The sequence below is a fragment of the Schistocerca piceifrons genome, chromosome X (assembly GCF_021461385.2).
Source record: "Schistocerca piceifrons isolate TAMUIC-IGC-003096 chromosome X, iqSchPice1.1, whole genome shotgun sequence".
NCBI classification, from domain to species: Eukaryota; Metazoa; Arthropoda; class Insecta; order Orthoptera; family Acrididae; genus Schistocerca; species Schistocerca piceifrons.
This window is the reverse complement of record NC_060149.1, coordinates 348,236,821-348,257,272: the sequence shown is the minus strand read 5'-3', so window position 1 is coordinate 348,257,272 and position 20,452 is coordinate 348,236,821. Positions and strand designations below refer to the sequence as shown.

At 38.7% G+C, this 20,452-nt stretch overlaps 1 protein-coding gene across 1 annotated transcript in view; it reads right to left on the bottom strand.

The window, feature by feature from the left end:
• The window catches only part of LOC124722345 (putative uncharacterized protein DDB_G0291608), a 74,637-nt gene extending 56,799 nt beyond the window's left edge, over positions 1 to 17,838 (bottom strand). The window contains exon 1 of the mRNA XM_047247518.1: positions 16,710 to 17,838. Within this exon, the coding sequence (XP_047103474.1) occupies positions 16,710 to 17,630 (921 nt within the window). The 5' untranslated portion in view covers positions 17,631 to 17,838. The remainder of the gene's footprint in view (positions 1 to 16,709) is intronic.
• Between the last annotated feature and the right edge of the window lie 2,614 nt (positions 17,839 to 20,452).

The following is a 20,452-nucleotide window of genomic DNA, read 5'->3' as shown; positions in this document are numbered from 1 at the left end:
GCTTGCACCGCCGTACGAATGATTATGAGTGAACGGTGGGACTGCCGGCCTCCCCTTGCAAGCGAATGGACTTACCCGGCGAATATTCACGATTCTGGCTGCGTTGGGACCAGAATAGCTAGCAGTTAGGTGACGCACCCGCCTCCTTACCCTGCTACATCGATTTTAGGATAAAAAATTATTGTGTATTTAATTTTATAATTCTGAGCTGTAACATTTACAAACACAAAGTACAATAAATTTGAGTGAAGTGTGTGGAGATTTCCATTCAGTTTTTGCCCATGTGCGCGCGTGAGTTCACCAAATGGAACAAGGGTGACTACTTTTTCTTAGCCCCCTACGCGAAGGAACAAACACATTAGCTTTATGGTCGCAAGAAAATGACTGTTTTGACAGTATATCTTTTCTTCTGCACAGCCTCATATAATTTATCAATGGCATAGGAAACTGTTCACCATTGACATCCTAACCAAAGAACAATGAAAAGCTATTTTTCCGCGTCATTCTTAAACAAGCCCTCCAAATACAGGATTCCGAGAATAACGGCATGGATTTCCAGAACGATAAACGCGCGAGCTAGACCCAGAACGTAACTTGGACAGAGCGTGAAGGTCAGCCGTATTCGGCGAAATGACGGCGCGCGCGACGCTCTGCGCGCACACTGGGCCCGGGCAAAAAAAAAGCGCGCTACGTCCCCCAGCTAGCTGCAGCTGACTCGCGTTCTCTTACGCAACACGTACATAACTCGCGGCGCTCGCCACCAGCTTATGAGATCGCTTCAGACGGAAGCAATACACTGCGTCTACTCGAGACTTTCTGGCGCCTTTCCCAAATCGGCATGACTCCGAGCCAGGACTTCCGTAAATGTCGTAGTAGCTGTAGCGTGTGCGACACAAAGCGGACTAAGGCAAACCATTTGAAGTAGATAGAATTTTACAAGGAATCGCCATCGCCAAATGTTTGAGTTACTTGGGGAATGTGAAATGGGATTGTTGGGCCGGAAACGGGCTAGATCTCTGAAGCAACAGTCAACGGTTTTGCGATGACGCAGTATGTGCTATGGATTTCCTTTCCGTTGTTTACATGTGAAAAAAATGCACTTTAAAAAAAATGTGCATACTGGCTATCACTTGAGACTTTCTCGCCCAAGTTCGGAAGCGGCAAGACTAAGAAGGTGTCGTCCTTACAATGAAGAGAAAAATTCTATCTCCTATCGCAAGGGATGTCACTGGAACAAAATGAAAACTATATTTTGATCCAGATTATATTGATATGGCAGCAACTAATCACATATATTGAGATGTATAACAAATAAAAATTCCATGGAATTGCTTCGTTCATTACTTTGGGCAGAATTTTGTTATTTTTCGCACCGTCAGAACTGGAATGGCACCCACCGTATGCCTTATATGTCACTAATGGTATACGTAGTTGACGTTGTTTGTGCTTGCAAAACCACTCTAAATAAATATTCTAATGAAAGCAGTATCAAAACGTCTAAGGAATTTAAATGGGTTACCTCTCACCTACCTTTTCCCTGTTGTCACTGAATGAATTGTTACTATATAAAGAAGTCCAGTTTGCCTGACTACGTAATAACGAACGTTCTTACTGCAATAAAAGAAAAAGTATTATCTCGGAAAAAAAGGAAAATTGTAAGCCATGTAAGGTAAAGGGCATAACCCCCTACGCTATGTCTTGTTCAAGCAGATAGCAACAGGTGGACGGCTGAAGTAATTCTGATTCGAAGAACGTAAATGTGTGTTGGTCTTACACTAGTTTCACCGCGGTATTCATTGGAGAAAGTTTTAGCATAACGGAGATTACATCGGTATCCTTAAGGGGTGTAGGACGTCAAAAGGGCCGACTTGGAGCAGGAGAGACACCACAGAACATTTTAATTTCCACTGTCTATAGTTTTATAGATAAATTCATAAAACTGTCAGCATGAACAGGAAGGATCCAGGATTCACACTCGCAGCGGTGGAAGTTCATAAAAATAACAAAAAAAATTTTACATGCGGAATTTCATCATTTTTTCAGTTACTATTGGCTTCATTTGTTGCTATAGGTACACTTTTCTTCATAAGTAAGGGAAATTCTTTGATGAATTTTGCACAGCATACAAACCAAACTTACGGGTATATGAAACTCTAGAGTTTTCCAAATCTATTAAAAACTGTGGTCAAAATGGAGATAATTAACAATAAAATTTGGATTTTTTCTAAACATGAAGTTTAAAACGTAACAGCTCATTAATTAATTCATAAATTAAGTAAATTCTATAGTTTCATACACCTGTACGTATGGCTTGTATGCTGTGCAAAATTCATCGACGAATCCCTTTACTTATGAAGAAATGCATCCAATAGTAAGCGAAAAAATAATGAAATATCACATGTAAAAAGTTTATTTTGTTATGGTTTTGAACTTCCACTGTTATTAGTGTGAATCCTGAATTCTTCCTGGTCATGCTGACAAAGTTTTATGAATTTATTTGTAAAAGTTTAAACAGTGGAAATTAAAATGTAGTGTGGTGCCTCTCCTGCTCCAAGTCGGCCAGTTTGACGTCCTACCCCCTTAAAGGATCTGGGAATATGGGGCAGGGTGCGGAAGTCTGCCACAGAAGCCTGTAGTTGCAGTGGAACTACGTAATGGATCAATAAAAATAAAAACTGTCTAAAAAGCCACGAATACAGATTACAATCACTCCATCATTAAAGAGTTTACAGTCGACAATAAAAGCAAAAACACAATAAGTCCTCGTGCTGTACCTTGTAGCACAGTATATTCTGAGGTAACATTCCTGATATATCTCACGAGACTTCACTAACGCGGTAGTTTTTCCATCAGTACACGATTTTGGCGACGAATAAATGGTAACCTATTTCGTAGGACGGGACCAAAGATTTTTTTTTTCAAAATTATGAAGTAAGGAAAAGTCTAAGTTAATGGTTTGGCTGTCCAACAGAGTATGAATGAGATTAAAGCTACTTACGTTAATTCATTGTAATATGGGGCTTGCATCTGTGTATTTAATATTATACTGTGGCGGTTGAGAACAGCACTTTTAAGTAACGTGTAAGGCACACCTTGCACCACTAACGAGCATTGCACATTTACAGCACTTCTTTTTAGGTTACGGCAACCGGTAACTGCTGTCCACTGAAACAAAAGGCCTGAATCTATACCCATTTCACTCCGTTCCTCATAAAGATTACGGACTAAACCCAACCCAAAATTTCAAAAACATCTATTATGGCCAAAATTTCATAAGGTAAACAAAAGATATATTTTACAGCCCCACGTAACGCTTGTCGGCTTGAGGTGCATTTTTCACAATAACATCCTGTCGAAAATATACTCCAACGTACGTAACGAATATTCGCAAATATACGTGTGTGAAAGAAGTGCGCTTAATAAAGCGTTAAACCCCATGCGTTGTGACAAGAAATCGGGGAAACATCACCAGGTAAGAGGTTCCTGTTCCACCTGTGCTAGTGAAAGACGGCGTTATTGCGACTAAACCAGCGATGACTGTTTCTAGAGAAGAGCTGCCAGCATGCATAACACGAGTAAACCAATGGCGGCTGAAATCAATTTCAGCATATTTCACCGCCTCTCATGTAAACCAGCCATCCACGCCAAACTGCTTACACGATATGATCCTCCTATTAGAGTTGGAATTCCTTTACCTTAGACGTACGAACGGGTCACCCGAGTTGTCAGAGAAACTACAGCTTAACATGGGATCCGGGCCAGTGTTAGCGCGTATCATCATCTTCGTGCTCGTGCTCTCTCTCTCTCTCTCTCTCTCTCTCTCTACCAAAACACAAATTCGTTTAGTTGGAAGAAAGAAAGGAAGGTTGGGGCTTAACGTCCCGTTGACGATGACGTTACGGATCTGGGAATCAAATCGGTCGTGTTCTTTTCAAACGAAGCGTCCCGGCATTACTTTAAACGTTTTATGGAAACTGCGGGAAACCCTAAATCTCTATGGTCCACGTGGAACTTTAGGGCTGGCATCCGAGTGCAAAATCAATCACCACTGCGCCACCTCGCTCGGTTCTTTCAGTCGTAGTGTGACGCGGCGCAGTCACACATCCTCATATTAACCGGCTTCAAATACTTCTTGAGTCAATCGCACGGAACTTCAGCAGCTCTGTTAGAAAGTACATAATATTATGGTATTCAACGGGCTAAGTTTGGTGGAATTATATGCTTGTGTATGCAGTGAAAAGAACATAGTTGCAAGCAGCCAGTTTTATAGACAATATTTATTTAGGCAATAACGGCCAAGCAGATTTGTGCCATTTATATACGACAGTTTTCATCCAATCAGTTTTTCCACCATAGGGAAAAAATGATGGAAAGTAGTTTCGTTGAGATTTGAAGATGAAACCCTCTGCACACACAGACTCGTGCTTCATTTACGGCATTTCACCATAGGATTAAACATTTACTCAAGATTCACAATGTTACCGTAAGAGATATTCGGAATTGATGTACATTCTCCCAAGACGCAGAAATGTGGGAGCGAGCCACAAGTAACAGCGCCACTACGGTGACGTTTCATGCGTAGCGTACGAAAATGAACCTGCATCTCCGTAAGAGAGGAGCGAAAATGAGAGAGTGCTGCAGTAACAGCTGTGGCTGCCCCGAATCGAGCTGCGCGTTCGCGAAGCTATCGACGGAACGCACATACTGTTACGAGCGTCGATGCTAACGGTCACAGCGTCTGTGCACTAGGAGTAAATGCGTCACATTTTTTACAATGTAATCTTGTTTAGCGGCTTCTAAAACTGAAACAGAACAAAATCGTACAGTCATTTCCGCATAAAAGTCTCCAGCTCCTTCGAAAGGACGGTGCCTAGGGTTCAACGCCCCGTCGACGTCAGACGACACAAAGCACTGACTGTGAACAGAGAAGAGATGAAGGAAACCAGCCGTGGCTTTAAGGAAATATCCCAGCATTCGGACCAAGCGACAGGGAAACCGCAGGATAATTAAAGATGTCCGGGTGGGTATTTGAATCGCACTCTTTCCGGCTACAAGGTCAGCGCACTCTGTCATGACACCAACAAAAATGAATTCTACATACTCATTGATGCAGTCTCACAGTTGCAAACAAAACTGTCCCATTTTAGGTTTACTTCAGACCACAATCAAAGGTGGTATTTTTGTAGTGATGAACCCAGTCTGAACAAGAAGGACGCAGACCATTTGAGATTTCGTCGTCTCAACTACGGTCTTCGGTAACTGTAGATTTGAGACGAACCTGCAATCCGTTCTCATTAACATAGTGGTGCGCCGTGTCCACTGCAGTGGACAGCTGTTTTTTGACATTTTCAATCAGTTCTGAGGCTAAAAATGCATGCAGTCCACTGCAGAGGACACTGTGTGCATTTGACTGAAAACGCCAAAGACGACCATTAACCCTGTGGTGGTGTCTCATGTGGCATTCGCTGAATCGGCAAAATGACATTAAAAAAAAGAGCAACTGCGGCGCGGCCTGGAGCTTGCCTTACTGTCCGCAACCCTTTCTTCCAGTTTCCTTCAACATTTCCCCAGATCATTTCCGCGGTCACCTGTCTTCCATCTTGTCCTATAAATTCTTGATCTTACGATGCTCCCTAGAATCTTCCACAACTCCCAGAAACTTCTGATGACTCTGCAATATTTATTCGTGCAACTTCACCGTGTGTCCACTCTAAATTACAGACTACCGACGCTACTACATCGTGGTTCTTTTGAGAGTGCTGAATGCCTCCACTTTTACTGTTTGGATGGATCTCCACTCCACTAACTCGACAGCGACAGAAAATTGTGGGTGCTCACTAAGCAGCAAGAAGCTAAAATAAAGTTAATCTCCCTTTCGTTTCCACTGCACTTTGCAATAAAGCACAATGGGCATACCACATTCATGCCTGTCTGGTGAAAGACACTAACATACCACAATCTCATGTCTTCTGAAAAAGAGGAGAGCTGTGCAAATTCTAATAATGTGTTTTTACTGTCACTTAACTGTTACCACAAATGATATGATACGATTCTTTTACTTAACAGCTGACATGGCAGTCTTTCGTCAGGAGCTAACCTGGAAAATATTATTAGTGACAGGCAACCACCTGAACTGACAAGCTTGCTCACAGTGAAATATGTTCAGGGGCAGTGCCCAAATACTTGCCACCAGCCACACAACTGTTACCCTGTAAATGCAGTCTGTGTGGTGATGAAATGAGCAATACCCCTCAACCCACGAGGCAGCACACAGTGTGCTATGGGAAACAGTCAAACTACCTAAACAATTAAATGTTATTATGTGGTATAGTAAATCCCAGGCTATCAAATATTGTTCACTTCTTCAAGGGATTATCTGCATATCTGATGTTATCGTAGACACAATCTGTTAAACACTCAGTCTCACTGCAAAATTACGTGGATTTTATGGATTTAATCACATAATCATTCACGTAAAGCTGCCACTTAATACAAAGGCGAACATACATTAGCTGATATTGGCACTAACACTGTTTGAAGTAAATCCCGTGTAATTCAAATGTCTACCATTGCATGTTGATTCATTATTATTCTCATTTTCAGTGGAAAGTCTGCAGGCTGTTTATTACTGGTCGCAGCAGTGACAAACGCTTTGTTCTTTGTGTCTCTGAGTGACTCACTTAATTGTAAATGCTCATGCAAAAATGACAGATGAATGCACCAGTAAAAAACTTTCATATGTGGTAGTTTGAGAACCCACCCTGAAGTTACAGCTACAATAATTATGAAAGCATTACCAAACGCAATTTGTCATCCATCAAGTGTAGTCAGTGCAAGATGTTCAACATAGTCAAGTGGTCTGTATGCTGGACTATTAGCCTTTAAAACCACGAGGAAGCTAGTAACCAATTGAAACATTCCTGACAGAGAAATTGTGCTTATGACCTAAGTATTTTAATCTCATAAGAAATTGGCATATCTCTCTCTGTCTCGTGTGTGGGGAGGGAGGGGGGAGGAGGTGGGGGGGGGGTGCACAACCATCTGTTGTGTTGTATGTTTTAGGATGAATTAAAGAGATCTAAATTATCGTTTGATGGTGGAAACACTACTTTACTGGCTAAATTTTCCATCAGACATATAGCAACTGGTTTATTGGGGTGAGAGCACACCATTCCTTCTGTATTGTGCTAATTTATACACCACAGTAATGAAACATTGGATTTTCAAAAAACAGCATCTTCATAGTGTGACATAGTCTAGTTACTATTCCTTTATTTTAATATCAGGTTTTAATACTTCACTGTCACAGTAATAACTCGAGTCAAAGCAGTGGTCTAGAGGGCACTGAATCACCTGTGTCCTTACTGATGGAACCACCCCAGCACCCAGCATTTGACTTGAGTGATAAACAGATACCTGCATATGGATGTCTGAGCAAGGTACTTCAATGTGCTTCACTGAAATAACAGTCCACTATGCAAAACACTTTTTGGTCAGACTTAGTGTGCACTATTTTTCAGCTCCCTAGAGTGACAACTTCTTAAAATTATGAAACCAATGTTTCCTCACTCCAACTTGGCATTACCCTTGAATATTAAGCTCTATAATTCTTCAAGAACATGAGCATCTCATGGCCTGCATGTATGTGAAGCTGCTTGGAAAAACTTGCATTAGGGTGAAGTGAAATGTGAGCTGGAAGGAAGAGGTGAAAGTATGACAGAACTTCATTGGAGTAGCAACAAGCAAAGTGACAGGAGAGGTATCAAGCATAAGCTGGCTGTTCTCTGTGAGATCTCTCTATTTACCTGAAACAGTTAAGACATATTCTGGGACAATAACAACAACATCCTTAAATTTAGTCTTCTCATCATCCTTGAAACTGAAGCAGTACTAATGTCACTGTACAGAACATTGGTACTGAAACATGTCTGGGCAAATAAAAAAGAAATACATTGTGTTTTACATAAGGGAGAGCTTAAAAGAAACCCGAAATTTTGTTCTGTTATTCTTGCTGCTGACTGCAAATTAATATCAAAACAACATACAATAGTAAGGTGGACAACTAGCATCAATAAAGGCTTAACAATGGGTTGAGAAACAAATTGAACAAAAACTCGCTAACAGGATACCCAGATTACACATTTACCCCACACACACTCAGATGACATTGGTGTAGTCATGAAGTTTCATTGGTATTTTTCGTGAGAGGCACTACATTCAGAAGATCTGGATTATCAATCAACACCACCGTCAGCCAGTTTTCAGTCTAATGATACATGAGAGCAGTTTCCTATGTGGTACAATTGCTACATGCACCATACTGCATAGTGGAGTTGCCATCCCACGTAGTATTGCACGGGTAGCTTTACCATTAGGAATTTTCAGGCACAGGAAATAATACTACTGTTATAATTCCTAAAACTAGTTGTGGGTTGCACCTCACCACAAACTAATGTACAGATACTGTACGGTATTCAATAATATACAAAGGAGCGGCACAACATTCCCATGAGAAAGATCAAATGTGTTATCAATCCATAAGAACTAAACAAACTTTCAGAGTAACATATGTGACTACCACTGATAGACCATTCACTAGCTGTATTACTTAAATTGCTGAAATAACCCTTAAGAGTGATGAATTTATTACTTAGTATCTTGTTTAACATAAATTTTATTACATGGAGTTAATTCAATATAACTGGCAAAAAACAGCAGTGGAAGCATTCATGTTGTAACTCACATGAGTAGTGCATCAAAATGCTACATGTACAACAGGAAGTATGCTACCCTCATGACAAAGATGACTTGGCGTGGTAAAGAGAACCAGAGGATTAAAAAAAAAAATATGTTTGTGGGTATACTATGCATAATAACCACACTCCAGGCAACTTATGAAAACTGGGACATAGCAGGGGTAAAGCCACATAAATCCCAGTTCATATTATCCCATACACGCTCACTTATTTTTCAAGGACAGTTGACCTAAAGCATGGGTAAAAATCCTCTTGAAGCAATCTGAGACTCCGCAGGCGTAGTGAGATACTGTATTTTTGGTCAGTGAAGAATATATCTGTAGAATGCTCCCCAACTGATAACACGTAAACACCTCTGATACGAAGATTTTGTTTCCCTCAGGTGTGTATCTATCTAGCTCAAGGGTTAAATCAATTCATGAATTTTTCAATTCACATTTCCTCTACTATTATAGTGTGATGAAGTAACTTCCAATTGCTAACCAAAGAGCAAGTGTAGAATGATATTGCCGACAGCACGTGGTGTCTGCACTATATCGATGCAACTCACACTCAACAAAACATTATAATGTTTACCGATGGCATGGCAACAGGGCACACAACAGCTCTGCCATTGATGACACAGAAGGGGAAGCTGATTTCTCAGACTCTCTCCTCCTCATCTAATAGCTAAACATCAAGAGCTGAAGGCTATTTTAATCACATCAACATAAGCTCCAACACATTAGGGGGCAGATTCCATTGTACCTGCTGTGCCAAATTCTAATAGCAGTATTTCTATACTGACACTAATTTTTGTGACATGTGGTTGGCAGAGTTACTCATGTGGGTGGGTAACTTCTGTAGTCCACAGCGAGAGACTTTCCAGGTAGTGTTGATACACATGTGTTGTTGTTCTCCAAATCTAATTGGCTATGATTCACTGCTCTTCCATTGACTGTCACAGTCCTAGCTAACAGTCCCAGTAATGTAAATATCATTTACGATGGCAGCTGAACCTAGCAGTACCTTTTTTACTGTAACTGATGTACCCACGACAGACTTTTGACACCACCACTCTTAAAAGTTGCACAGGGTTTAGGTGTCCCCTTAGAAAATGCAATGACAACACACCTGCCTTGTGTATTTTGTCTTTCATTCCTACTGACATCATCTACAATCTAAAAGTCTAAAAATATGACATACACATCAGTACTGTATTTTAAATGACCATAGCCATCTTTCTCTTTCCAACATTTGGAATTCACATGGCCATTGCTAAACCTAATCTCACCTTATTAAAAATTACTTGAACATGAATAATAATTCACAACATATGCTTAGTAAAAGTTTGTAAAGTGACAAGTAGTTGGTGTTTCATATTAGAGAAGTGTTACATTAACTAAAACATGGTGGTTTTGTAAACACAAATAAAACCCTTTTCATGCTACCATTGAACTGTTATGCTAATTTTCAGTTTAAACTTCTACAATTACAACCTTCTGCCACTGGATTTCAATGAAGTGATGGACAAATTAATGGCATAATCGAAAACAGTTCTTCCTTTGAGAGGGAAAAACAAGACAAGACACAGCACAAAATTGGTATCAAGTTACTCCACCTCTAAGTCAAATTCTATTATACACTAGAACACACAGAAAATTCTATTCTCAGAATGTGAATTTTAAATATACTGAGGAGATAAAAGTTGTGGGGTACCTCATAATGTCATAGAGCAGAAACTTGAAGCGCCATGGACTCAACAAGACATTAGTAGTCCACTGCAGAAATATAGAGCCACGCTGCCCCTATGGCCATCTGCAATCGCAGACGTGCTGTCGGTGCAGAATTTTGTGCACGAACTGATCTCTCAATTATGACCTAGGAATTTTGACGGGATTTGTGCCGTGTGATCGGGATGGCCAAATCATTTGCTCGAATTATCCAGAATGTTCTTTAAACCAATAGCAAACAGTTGTGGCTCGGTGACATGACACATTGTCATCGTTGTTTGAGAACATGAAATCCATGAGTGGCTGCAAATGATCTCCAAGTAGCTGAGCATAACGAGGACCCAGTCCATTCCACTTAAACACAGCCCAAACCATTACAGAGCCACAACCAGCTTGCAAAGTGCCTTGTTGACAACCTGGATCCATGGTTTTGTAGAGTCAGTGTCATACTCAAATTGTAATGTTAGCTCTTACCAACAGCAATTGAGACTCATCTACTAGGCCACGGTTTTCCAGTCGTCTAGGGTAGAACTGACATGGTCATCAGCCCAGGAGAGGCGCTCCACGGGATATCATGCTGTTAGCAAAGGCACTCACTTTAGTGTCTTCTGCCCTAGCCCATTATTGCCAAATTTCACCACACCGTCCAAATGGATATGTTTGTCGTACAGCCCACACTGATTTCTGTGGCTCTTTCTTGCAGTGTTGCTTGGCTTTTAGCACTGACAACTCTACACAAACACTGCTGTTCTTGGTTGTTATGAGAAGGCCACTGGCCACTGCATTTTCTGCGGTGAAAGAAAATGAGTGAAATTTGGTATTCTTCACACACTCCTGACACTGTGGATCTTGGAATATTGAATTGCCGGGTCGACTGAAGTATCCAATCACACCCGTGACGTAAGGCTGTTGTGGTGTGTGACGTCACGACAGCACGGAGTTTAGTTTGTGAGAGTGGCATGTTTGTAGGTGTCGTTTTGATGCGATCGGTGGTGCTCTCTGGTGGTGTGTTAGGTGATGTTTTTGGTTTAGTTTGCAAGTGTGGCGTCGTGTGTCAATTTTGGTAATTTTTTTTTTTTTTATGTCTTTGGTAGATATGGATATGACTGACAGGGTCAACAGTTTTCGGTTTTCAGCTACTATGGGGGACAGTGCGTTGTCTCTAATAAAATTTCTTCAACTATTCGGGTTTTTGGATGAAGTCGTGAAGTGTTCAGTATGTCGTGAAGAAATGAGGCTTACTTAAAGTTCCAGCGTCTCGAACCAGGGACGGCTGTATGTGGAGATGTCATAAGGATAACAGGTCAGGGGAAGTGTTCGATCCCAATGTGTGGCTGTGAATGTTGGTACTGGTATCGGGAGATGTTTTTGAGCTATATAGGTCAAGGGAAATTTTAGGTCCTAATTTATGGGATCGGGAGCTACTGTTGAGCTATATAGGTCAAAGGAAGTGTTTGATCCCAATTTATGAGATCGGGAGCTGCTGTTGAGCTATATATATTTTGTGGAACGTGTGTGTGTTTGTTTTTTGACGTATTTTTGTCCTCATAATGTGTACATAACGACTTTATATGCGCCATATTGGAATCGTGGTTTATCGTCGTTTCCGCCATATTTGTGACGTCATGGGTCAAAGCAGACGGGCAGGATCGGATGCTTCCGTATTTCCGAATTGCCTTATAATTCCCGAAATGAAATGCCCCATAAATCTAGCTGCAACTACTACTCTACGTTCAAAGTCTATTAACTCCTGTTGTGCGACCACAATCACAGCAGAAACTTTTTCACATGAAACACTTGAGTACTAATGACAGCTCTGCCAAAGCAGTGCCTTTTTATACCTCATGTGCACTATACTACCGCCATCTGTATATGTGCATATCAACGTCCCATGACTTGTCACCTCAGTGCGTAACTCACTATTTCTTTTCTGCAATTAAAATTTGCGACAGTGATGTGAAAAACATAGTGGCAGCACGCAATTGAACACAACAAAATAAACATGACTATCTTTTCTGAATTTTCATTAACAATAATTGAAAAAAAAAATATTCCATCAGTTCAAAAATGGTATGTGAACACTTTTGTAGGAATAAGACCTAATTCGTAGCCAACAAGCCACCATATGATGTGTGGAGGATGACAGCTTATATCATTTTTAGGGATGGGTTGAACCTGGCAAAACCTCATGTTTGTTTAAACCATGATGAAATGATGTTATGTGCGATGGCATACGTAAACAGAGATACAACAGAACAGTGGCAATATTTATCTTGCTTGTTTATTATTTTTCTGATATGTTTGTTTGTTAGAGGTATAGTTTAAGTTGGAGGGTGGCAGTTTGGTAGTGAGTCATCTAAGCCAACACATATTAATACAAAACCTTAGCTGAACTGACTTAATGATTTGTAGTGTAAGCCAAAGTCTAGGTTAAGCTGAAACATGACAGTTTGGTTGCGAGTCAGACAAGCCATCATAGGTAATGTCATGCGAATAGCTATAGTTCTTATAATGATGTACATTTTATGCATATTGTACTTCAATGAGTTACCAATGATGTCAGGATCAAAGCAAATGGTGTGGTATCGGACTATTCAATTTTTCTTCTTGTTATATGTCCTTCCATTTTAACTTATTCAGAGTTTTTGTGTAGTAAAATGTACTACCAGTCTACTTCACTCTGTACTCGTAATTTTACTGCTGTGGCCATTGTGCTTGAATAATGTATCCTTAGATTGAAGTGTGATGGCACTTTCCGTTTTACATTTATACTCCGCAAACCAGCTTACACCATGTGGCGGAGGGATATTTTAAAACCAGCCCTCCATATAATGTTGAACCACTCCTGGAATTCACTGACTACCTCTGGAAAGCTCTCTTGTCAATAAAAGTCTCATAAAAATGAAAAGTCTACTTTTTAAAATTATTTATTTATTTTATTTTTGCAGTTTCTGTAGTTGTATGAAAATAACATGGTTTCCACGACTATGAGAAGTCTAGAAGACAGGTTACACATGCTTCTTGGTCCCCTATCTTACATCATACAGAATCCATACATTCTCAGAATCTATCCAGTGATTTAGAATCTGGCTCTCCTTTCCCCACTACACATTTCAGTGGTTATCCCAGCTTCAGTTGTTTTGAATGGTCAAATAAGGTGGTATTTGAATGACATTGATTAATAATTTGTCACTGCAGTTGCACTCAATGTAGTCAAATTGCATTAGCTTATGTGGATGGTCACCTATCATTCACTGCGTGGAGAACTAGTTTTGTGACAGATATCCTGAACATAACAACTGTTCATGTAATGGACCACTTCTTTATAAATAGCCTCAATTACAAATGGCACTCACACCTTCACAAATCTCTCAAACATGTTTAATGTTGCTTTCTGTAGTCTAAAAATTATAATTATAAAACAACTGGCAGTAAGTGACAAGAAGCTGTTTTAAGAACCTAAATGCAAGATCCCCATACAAGTATACCTACACTAACTTTGTGTTTGAGGAGGAGGAAATTATAGGAAAAGAATTGAAAGTACACTTATCTACAACTATTGCTGACATCTAACATGTAGGGCTCTGAATGACATATGTAAGTCAATATTAAGCGTCCTGTAACTATCTGTGAAATGAGTAATGTGTCAGTAAACATAACTTACAGTTGATGCTCAAAGCCTCCTTATAAGTCAAAATAGTAAACACAAATTTTGTCACAACAAGAACATCTGATTGTAATTATATAACAAGGTGTTGTACAGATTTTCAAGTTAAATTTTTTTTTTCATGTCTCACTGTCCTGATTTTCATGCAGTAAAATACGCTATGTAACACCGAAGTGTGATTACATTCAGTATTTAAAACAAAAACGTAAAATAAGGAATAAAGATGTTTCCCCTTTCCAAATAAGTCATGATGGCTCAGTAAACAAACCTTAAGGAGAGGCGAGATAAGTGGTCCATTTAACGTATTCCACTTTTGGAATATTTGTGATGTCATTTTTTCAAGTTCCCAATAGCACTTGTACTTGAAAGTTATAACATCACAAATATTGATTTGCTGTGATTAAAAAAACTAACTGTCCAGCCTACTGGACCAACAGAACAGACAGTTATAAACACAAAGGATTAACTGAAGTGCATAATACCATTCCGCCACCTCATAGCCAGTCAGTCACCGTTCAGGCTACTCACACATCAGTCCTGCTAACATTTTACTCAGCTGTGATGAAATAAACAGAAATTACTTATTTTCTTATCATTATATTGATCAGGAAGGTCACGCAATTTAATGCAGTTGAAATTATTAACAGTAGTTGATCATTTCTGATGAAGGAACATTTTGTACCGAAAAGGACCACAAACAATTGAGGGAGGTGGGGGGAAGGCAGGGAGAAACCTTGTTGTTATGATTAGATGTGATATATTAATTTTCTTCGAAGACAATCATTTCGGAAAAAACACGATTCATATCTGCGGCAACAAATGAAATTTATATTTATTATTAGACAGCTCTCTGTATGAACTTTCATTCTCTGTACATGTAGAGGAAGTGATAATTTAGTCCCTAGATGGCAATTTACTCAAAAATTCATTGTTTTGTTATTAAATGTTAAATTTTGTTGAATAAATATCTACTGCATAGCGGCAATGTATACTTCCAGAAGTTTAAGGATTATGTTTGCAATATCATTACTAAACTACATAGACTCATTTCAACAAAGAAATAAAACTGACAACAAGCTGTGTGAATGCACAATTCTCATTAGTATGTATGTCGTTGGTGTTTTGGTACTGTGCCAATGTGTGTAATCCATGTGTTATGACCTAATGTTATGGAAATGTTAAAAGTCCAGTGGATAAATAAATTATTGTAAGAAATATTCATAATAATTTAAAATAATCTGGGAACACTTTTTGTGATATGCATGAAAACACACAAAAAGTAGTCTGTATACAAATGAATTCATGACCTTTGTTTACATTAAATGCACACTTCACTTTTTAATATCATATTATGGGAAAGCTGAATTTAATATCACCTACCCAGAGTAACTACGGAAATTTACTGTATATGCAATTACTCACACACAAAATAATTATATTAGGAAACACGATGATGAAACTAGGATCAGTAACCAAATTCCCTATTGACAGAAAATGTGATTGTACAAGAACACCATGCTAACAGCAAACGGGGTTGTGTCAACTAAACAAATATCTGAACTATTGTAGTGTATATCATAAACAAGAGGGAGAAAGATGGTAAAGGAAATAAATACACCCAAATGACATAATTACACAGTATAAGAGCAATCTGCATATTTTTCACCTCCAATATAAACAAATTTGCCTCTGCATCCTGGAAGTAATGCAGCTAAGTCTGTATAAGCTACTCTGTTACATGAAGAAAACAAAAAGTAGCAGCTGCCCATTGTGTGCAACACTGAATACACCCACCATTAACAATGAATGTTGTAAATAAGTAACTTCAAATCTAGATGGGAAAGTGTGTAAACACAACATCATTACATTACTGTTTCAAGATCACTGGTAACGAACCAATTGGTATTTTATTACTCAGTTTCAGAGAAACATGAATGGTACACTGGATGAATATACAGTTAAAGGCTGAAAATCAGCACAACTGATACCAGTATGTAATTTTTTATGTTAACATTTTTCATACTGACAGTTTCTGACCCTTGGGAAATAAATACCACTGTGCAAATTCTTCAAAATTTCACTCTTATAATTTGTATTAGGGAACTGAAGCTGACCTCTCTTCTCATCACTACTGTCTTCAAGAGTATGAACTCAAATAATGCTGACACCACACTGTAAACTGAATAACATTATTTATAACAGAACTCTCAATAGCTAACAGGAAGACGTGATATTTAAGTAAATACATAAGTAACATCTTATGTGTTTTATGATTTCTGAAATCAAAACAAAACCTTCTAACAAAACAAACAAAACAATGTCAACAACATTGTTTTGAATCCATTAAAACAGTTTAACTTTCAGCAGAAAAGTTATTGTCAGCTTAAAAAGTCTAAATGTTTAGAATATTACTTTTACTATAAGATGGAACATAAATATTCACTTGGAAACAGTAAAAGTAGGGAAATTTTTTACACACTGCTGCATGCTTGGTGAAAGGGCAGATAAACAAAACAAATGATTTAAAAAATAAAAAAGTTGTTCAAACACCAGCAAAGAATTAAAAGAACTTACAGTTATCACTGGAGGTATGGGAGTTGCTGACTGCTGAGGGTGTGGGCTGTACGACGCTGCTGGCCGACTAGGAGACCATGAAGAGGCTGGTGTTGCTGGCTGATTGTATGGCACGTTGACAGCTCCGTGTTCATTTGATTTTGACATTCGATAATCGCCAAAACTGTTCTGATACCGATGCACTGGGTTAGACGACTGCAGCAGCTGATTTAAAGTAGGTGTTGGTCCAGTAGGCTGAGATATGCCTTGTCCTGACTGGTACCTCTGTTGATGCTGCTGTTGTTGCTGATAACTGCCACTGTGTCCAGTCATTATGGGTCCAACACTTGCAGGTCTTGACGGATGCATTAGTCCAGTCTGCATTAGCTTGGAACCTTGATAACTTTGCCTTATTTGAGTGTTAAACTGACTAAATGGGTTTTGTTGTAAACTACTAGTATCACTACTGTTTTGCACCGTATTACTTGCACCATGCTGTTCAGGGTGGTAATTACCTCTTGCACTAAAACCTAAACCAAAACTCTGCAAATTCTGGCTGTTGTTGTCTGAACCTTTGCCATACGTCGGATCACTAATCACACACTGTTCTGCACTCGATGGGAAAGACTTACTGTCAGTATTAACTTTGTTATTATCTACAGACGATACGCCTGAATTTTGTTCACCATTACCAGAACTGTTGTGAATATGAGGTCCTGTACCTGACTCCTGTCGATATTGACTCATCTCAACGGTGAGACTGTTTTGACCGGATGCTTTTGTTTTCGTACTCACTAAGCTATCAGTTCCAGTTATTCCGCGTCCACCATTCTTCTCTGTACCATTTTGGAGCACACTGTTACTTAAATCTGGAGGTTGATCATTTTGCACTTGCTCACGTTTTACTTCATTTTGTTGGCTTCCAGCTTGCGTTGCAGCCATGTTAGGCAAAACCTTCCTTGCTGCCAACACCCCGCCACTGCAAACACATACAGCTACCGCTTACGTTATCCCGAAACTGGTTGAAAGCCAATCCAAACTGAACCAAAGTCGTTCCATTCCTACGTTAGGCAATGTAGCTTCAAGAATTGTTTACGTTTCACTGCAAATAGCCGTATATAAATCAGAACGCGTATATCGTTCACCATTATTTCGCATATCCACTGCAATAGCGCGAAAGGAGGTTATGAGAAAAACGTGTATATATCCCTCCGCAACAATAACAACAAAAATTACAAGACGTTTTCGTTGCTGTGCAAGGATTAAAATATTATCATGTTCCTATTTGATAGTAAATGATTACTCTCAAACCTTTTGTGAGTCTTTTAATGTTATCGGTTCTAATATGATGGTAGTATATGTGGGGACTACTTTTTGAAATTACAACGAGCACACGCGAGCTTGAAGTCAGTTTGTTGTATACTTCGATTGGCAATAGCTTCCAGCAAAATAATTGTGGTTGTTTGAGCATCATGAAAATGCTAAACTTACAACTGAAGTTCTCCTGCTTTAAAATGTTATCACAATCGAGAAATCAGTTCAGTTCCAAACGAATTTCCGTGTGAATTGCATGCAACATGAATATCAAAAAATGTTGACATATGATGTGTAGTGATTATATTCGATAGATAAAAAATTAATAACTACTCCAAAGTTATCGTTGCGGTGTAAGTAATACTAATAAGAAGGAAGATCAAGCCCTCATCTAATGTACGTATTTCATAAATTCTGAACTAATGTTATGTAAACATTTCTTTTCTTGGAGCTTGGTAGTTTATCTGCAGTATCGTAATCCAGTGTAAAGACCCGCAAAGAAAGTGGGGGTGGCAGAAAAACATGAGTAAGCCTATCTCAGCTCGAACATGTTAAGAGCCAATGTTAATTCTTCGCCTCCTAGTTGTATGTGCCAGATTAAATAACAATGTCGTTATTTACACAAAAATTACAGCACGTAAAGCTTTGCTTCCGGTAGCTACCGAGTACGTCGCAATGAGATTACTCGCAAATTACTGAGCTAATAATGAGCATGAATGGTTTGAGATCTTTCTTGCTTCTAAAGAACATAAATTTTGTTTTTATGCCCAACAGACTGTTCCATTCTACAATGGGAAATATTACAAGCGGCGATACTGGAATCTTTTCAACTCGAGTTGTAAATACAAGAAAAAAGAAGAACCATATATATTCCCATAAAAGATATTCATCGGATTGGGCCAATGTCAAGGGTATTGAAATTAACTTCATAACTAGCTCATCTAGCTACGCACAAAGGGGAACTGGTTGTTAACGCTAGACGCTAGCAGCGATATTTACGGGTAATTAAGGCAGAGATATAAAATGAAGTCGAATGGAAGAAAGAACTACAAAAATTTTGGTAGATTGTTGCACTTCCCTGTGCGAAGTCTGCAATATCTAAGGAATAAGAAAATACTTCCAAACGAAAGTAGGAATATATAATATATATTAAATTGCCACTCACTTGTTCTTGGTTCTGAAACATTATGATTTGTAACGTGGTACATAACTGCGACCTCCCACTATGTTGTAGAACGAATCAGTATTTACAATGTCGTAGGTCTGCAGCCTCTCAGTGAGAAATATGGCAACACTTTGATTATTTACATTATTGTCTTCAACTACTTTTTTTACATGCGTACAGAGATTTATGCATAACTATGTACAATCTTGCGCCCTCTGAATCTCATCCATCTCAAAAACGAGAATTCTCCGACCTGCCCCTAAACAACCAAGAACTCTCCGTTACGTTTCTTGGTACATGCCTTAAGGAAAATCTTAAATGGAATATTCATGTCAGTCATATCCCAAACAAGCTGTCAACTGTGTGCTATATTCTAAGGGCACTCAGCAAATTATTCACCAAATTTGTCCTTACACAAGTATATTATTCTTACTTTCACTCCATACCACAGTATGGTATCATATTCTGGGGGAACTCACCCTGCAGCAGAGATAGCTTTAAAATGCAAAAAAAGGCAATGAGTGTAATATGCAATCTGAGATGTAATGAATCATGTAGAAACTTGACATTATGACACTGCCATCTGTTTACATTTATAGTTTTATATCATTTGTTAAAACCTGCCTGTCAAGCGAAGACAGCCAATTAATATTAAATGAACAGATTCACAGCTATGACAGAACACAGCAGTCTGACCTACATAGGATTCAGTGCAGAAAAACTTGTTTCCAAAAAAGTGTCCTACATGTTGGGATAGAAATGTATAGTAACTTACCAACTGAGATTTAAAAAAATGAAATACCGAGAGTTTTCACATACATATTTTTTTAAACTTTAGGGGCAACACTTTCACGCAGTATATGACTTTTTAAAAAAAAGTTAATAAATGTTAAGAAATTTCTTACTAACTGATCACTTAAGCCTGATTATAGTGCATGTTTCCTTCAAGTATGAACAAGTGAAAGTACAATATGATGCCTATTATCTTCTTGTAATGATGAACAAACTTTCATGAAGCAATTAAAACAGTAACAATAAAATTGTACAACTTATTTATAAAAATTACTTGCTAAATATTATATGTGCAAATCGCGCGATATTATGATTATTTAGATCAATAAAATTCAATACAATACAAATTCCTGTATAGAGTAGATGGAGTTGTCAGGCAAATCTATTGTCAGTTTATGTTTGAAATTAATTTTACCATCAATTTAGATTCTGTACATCACGGAGTAACTGGTCAAAGATTTTGATGGCTGAATACCTCACTGTCTTGCTGTGA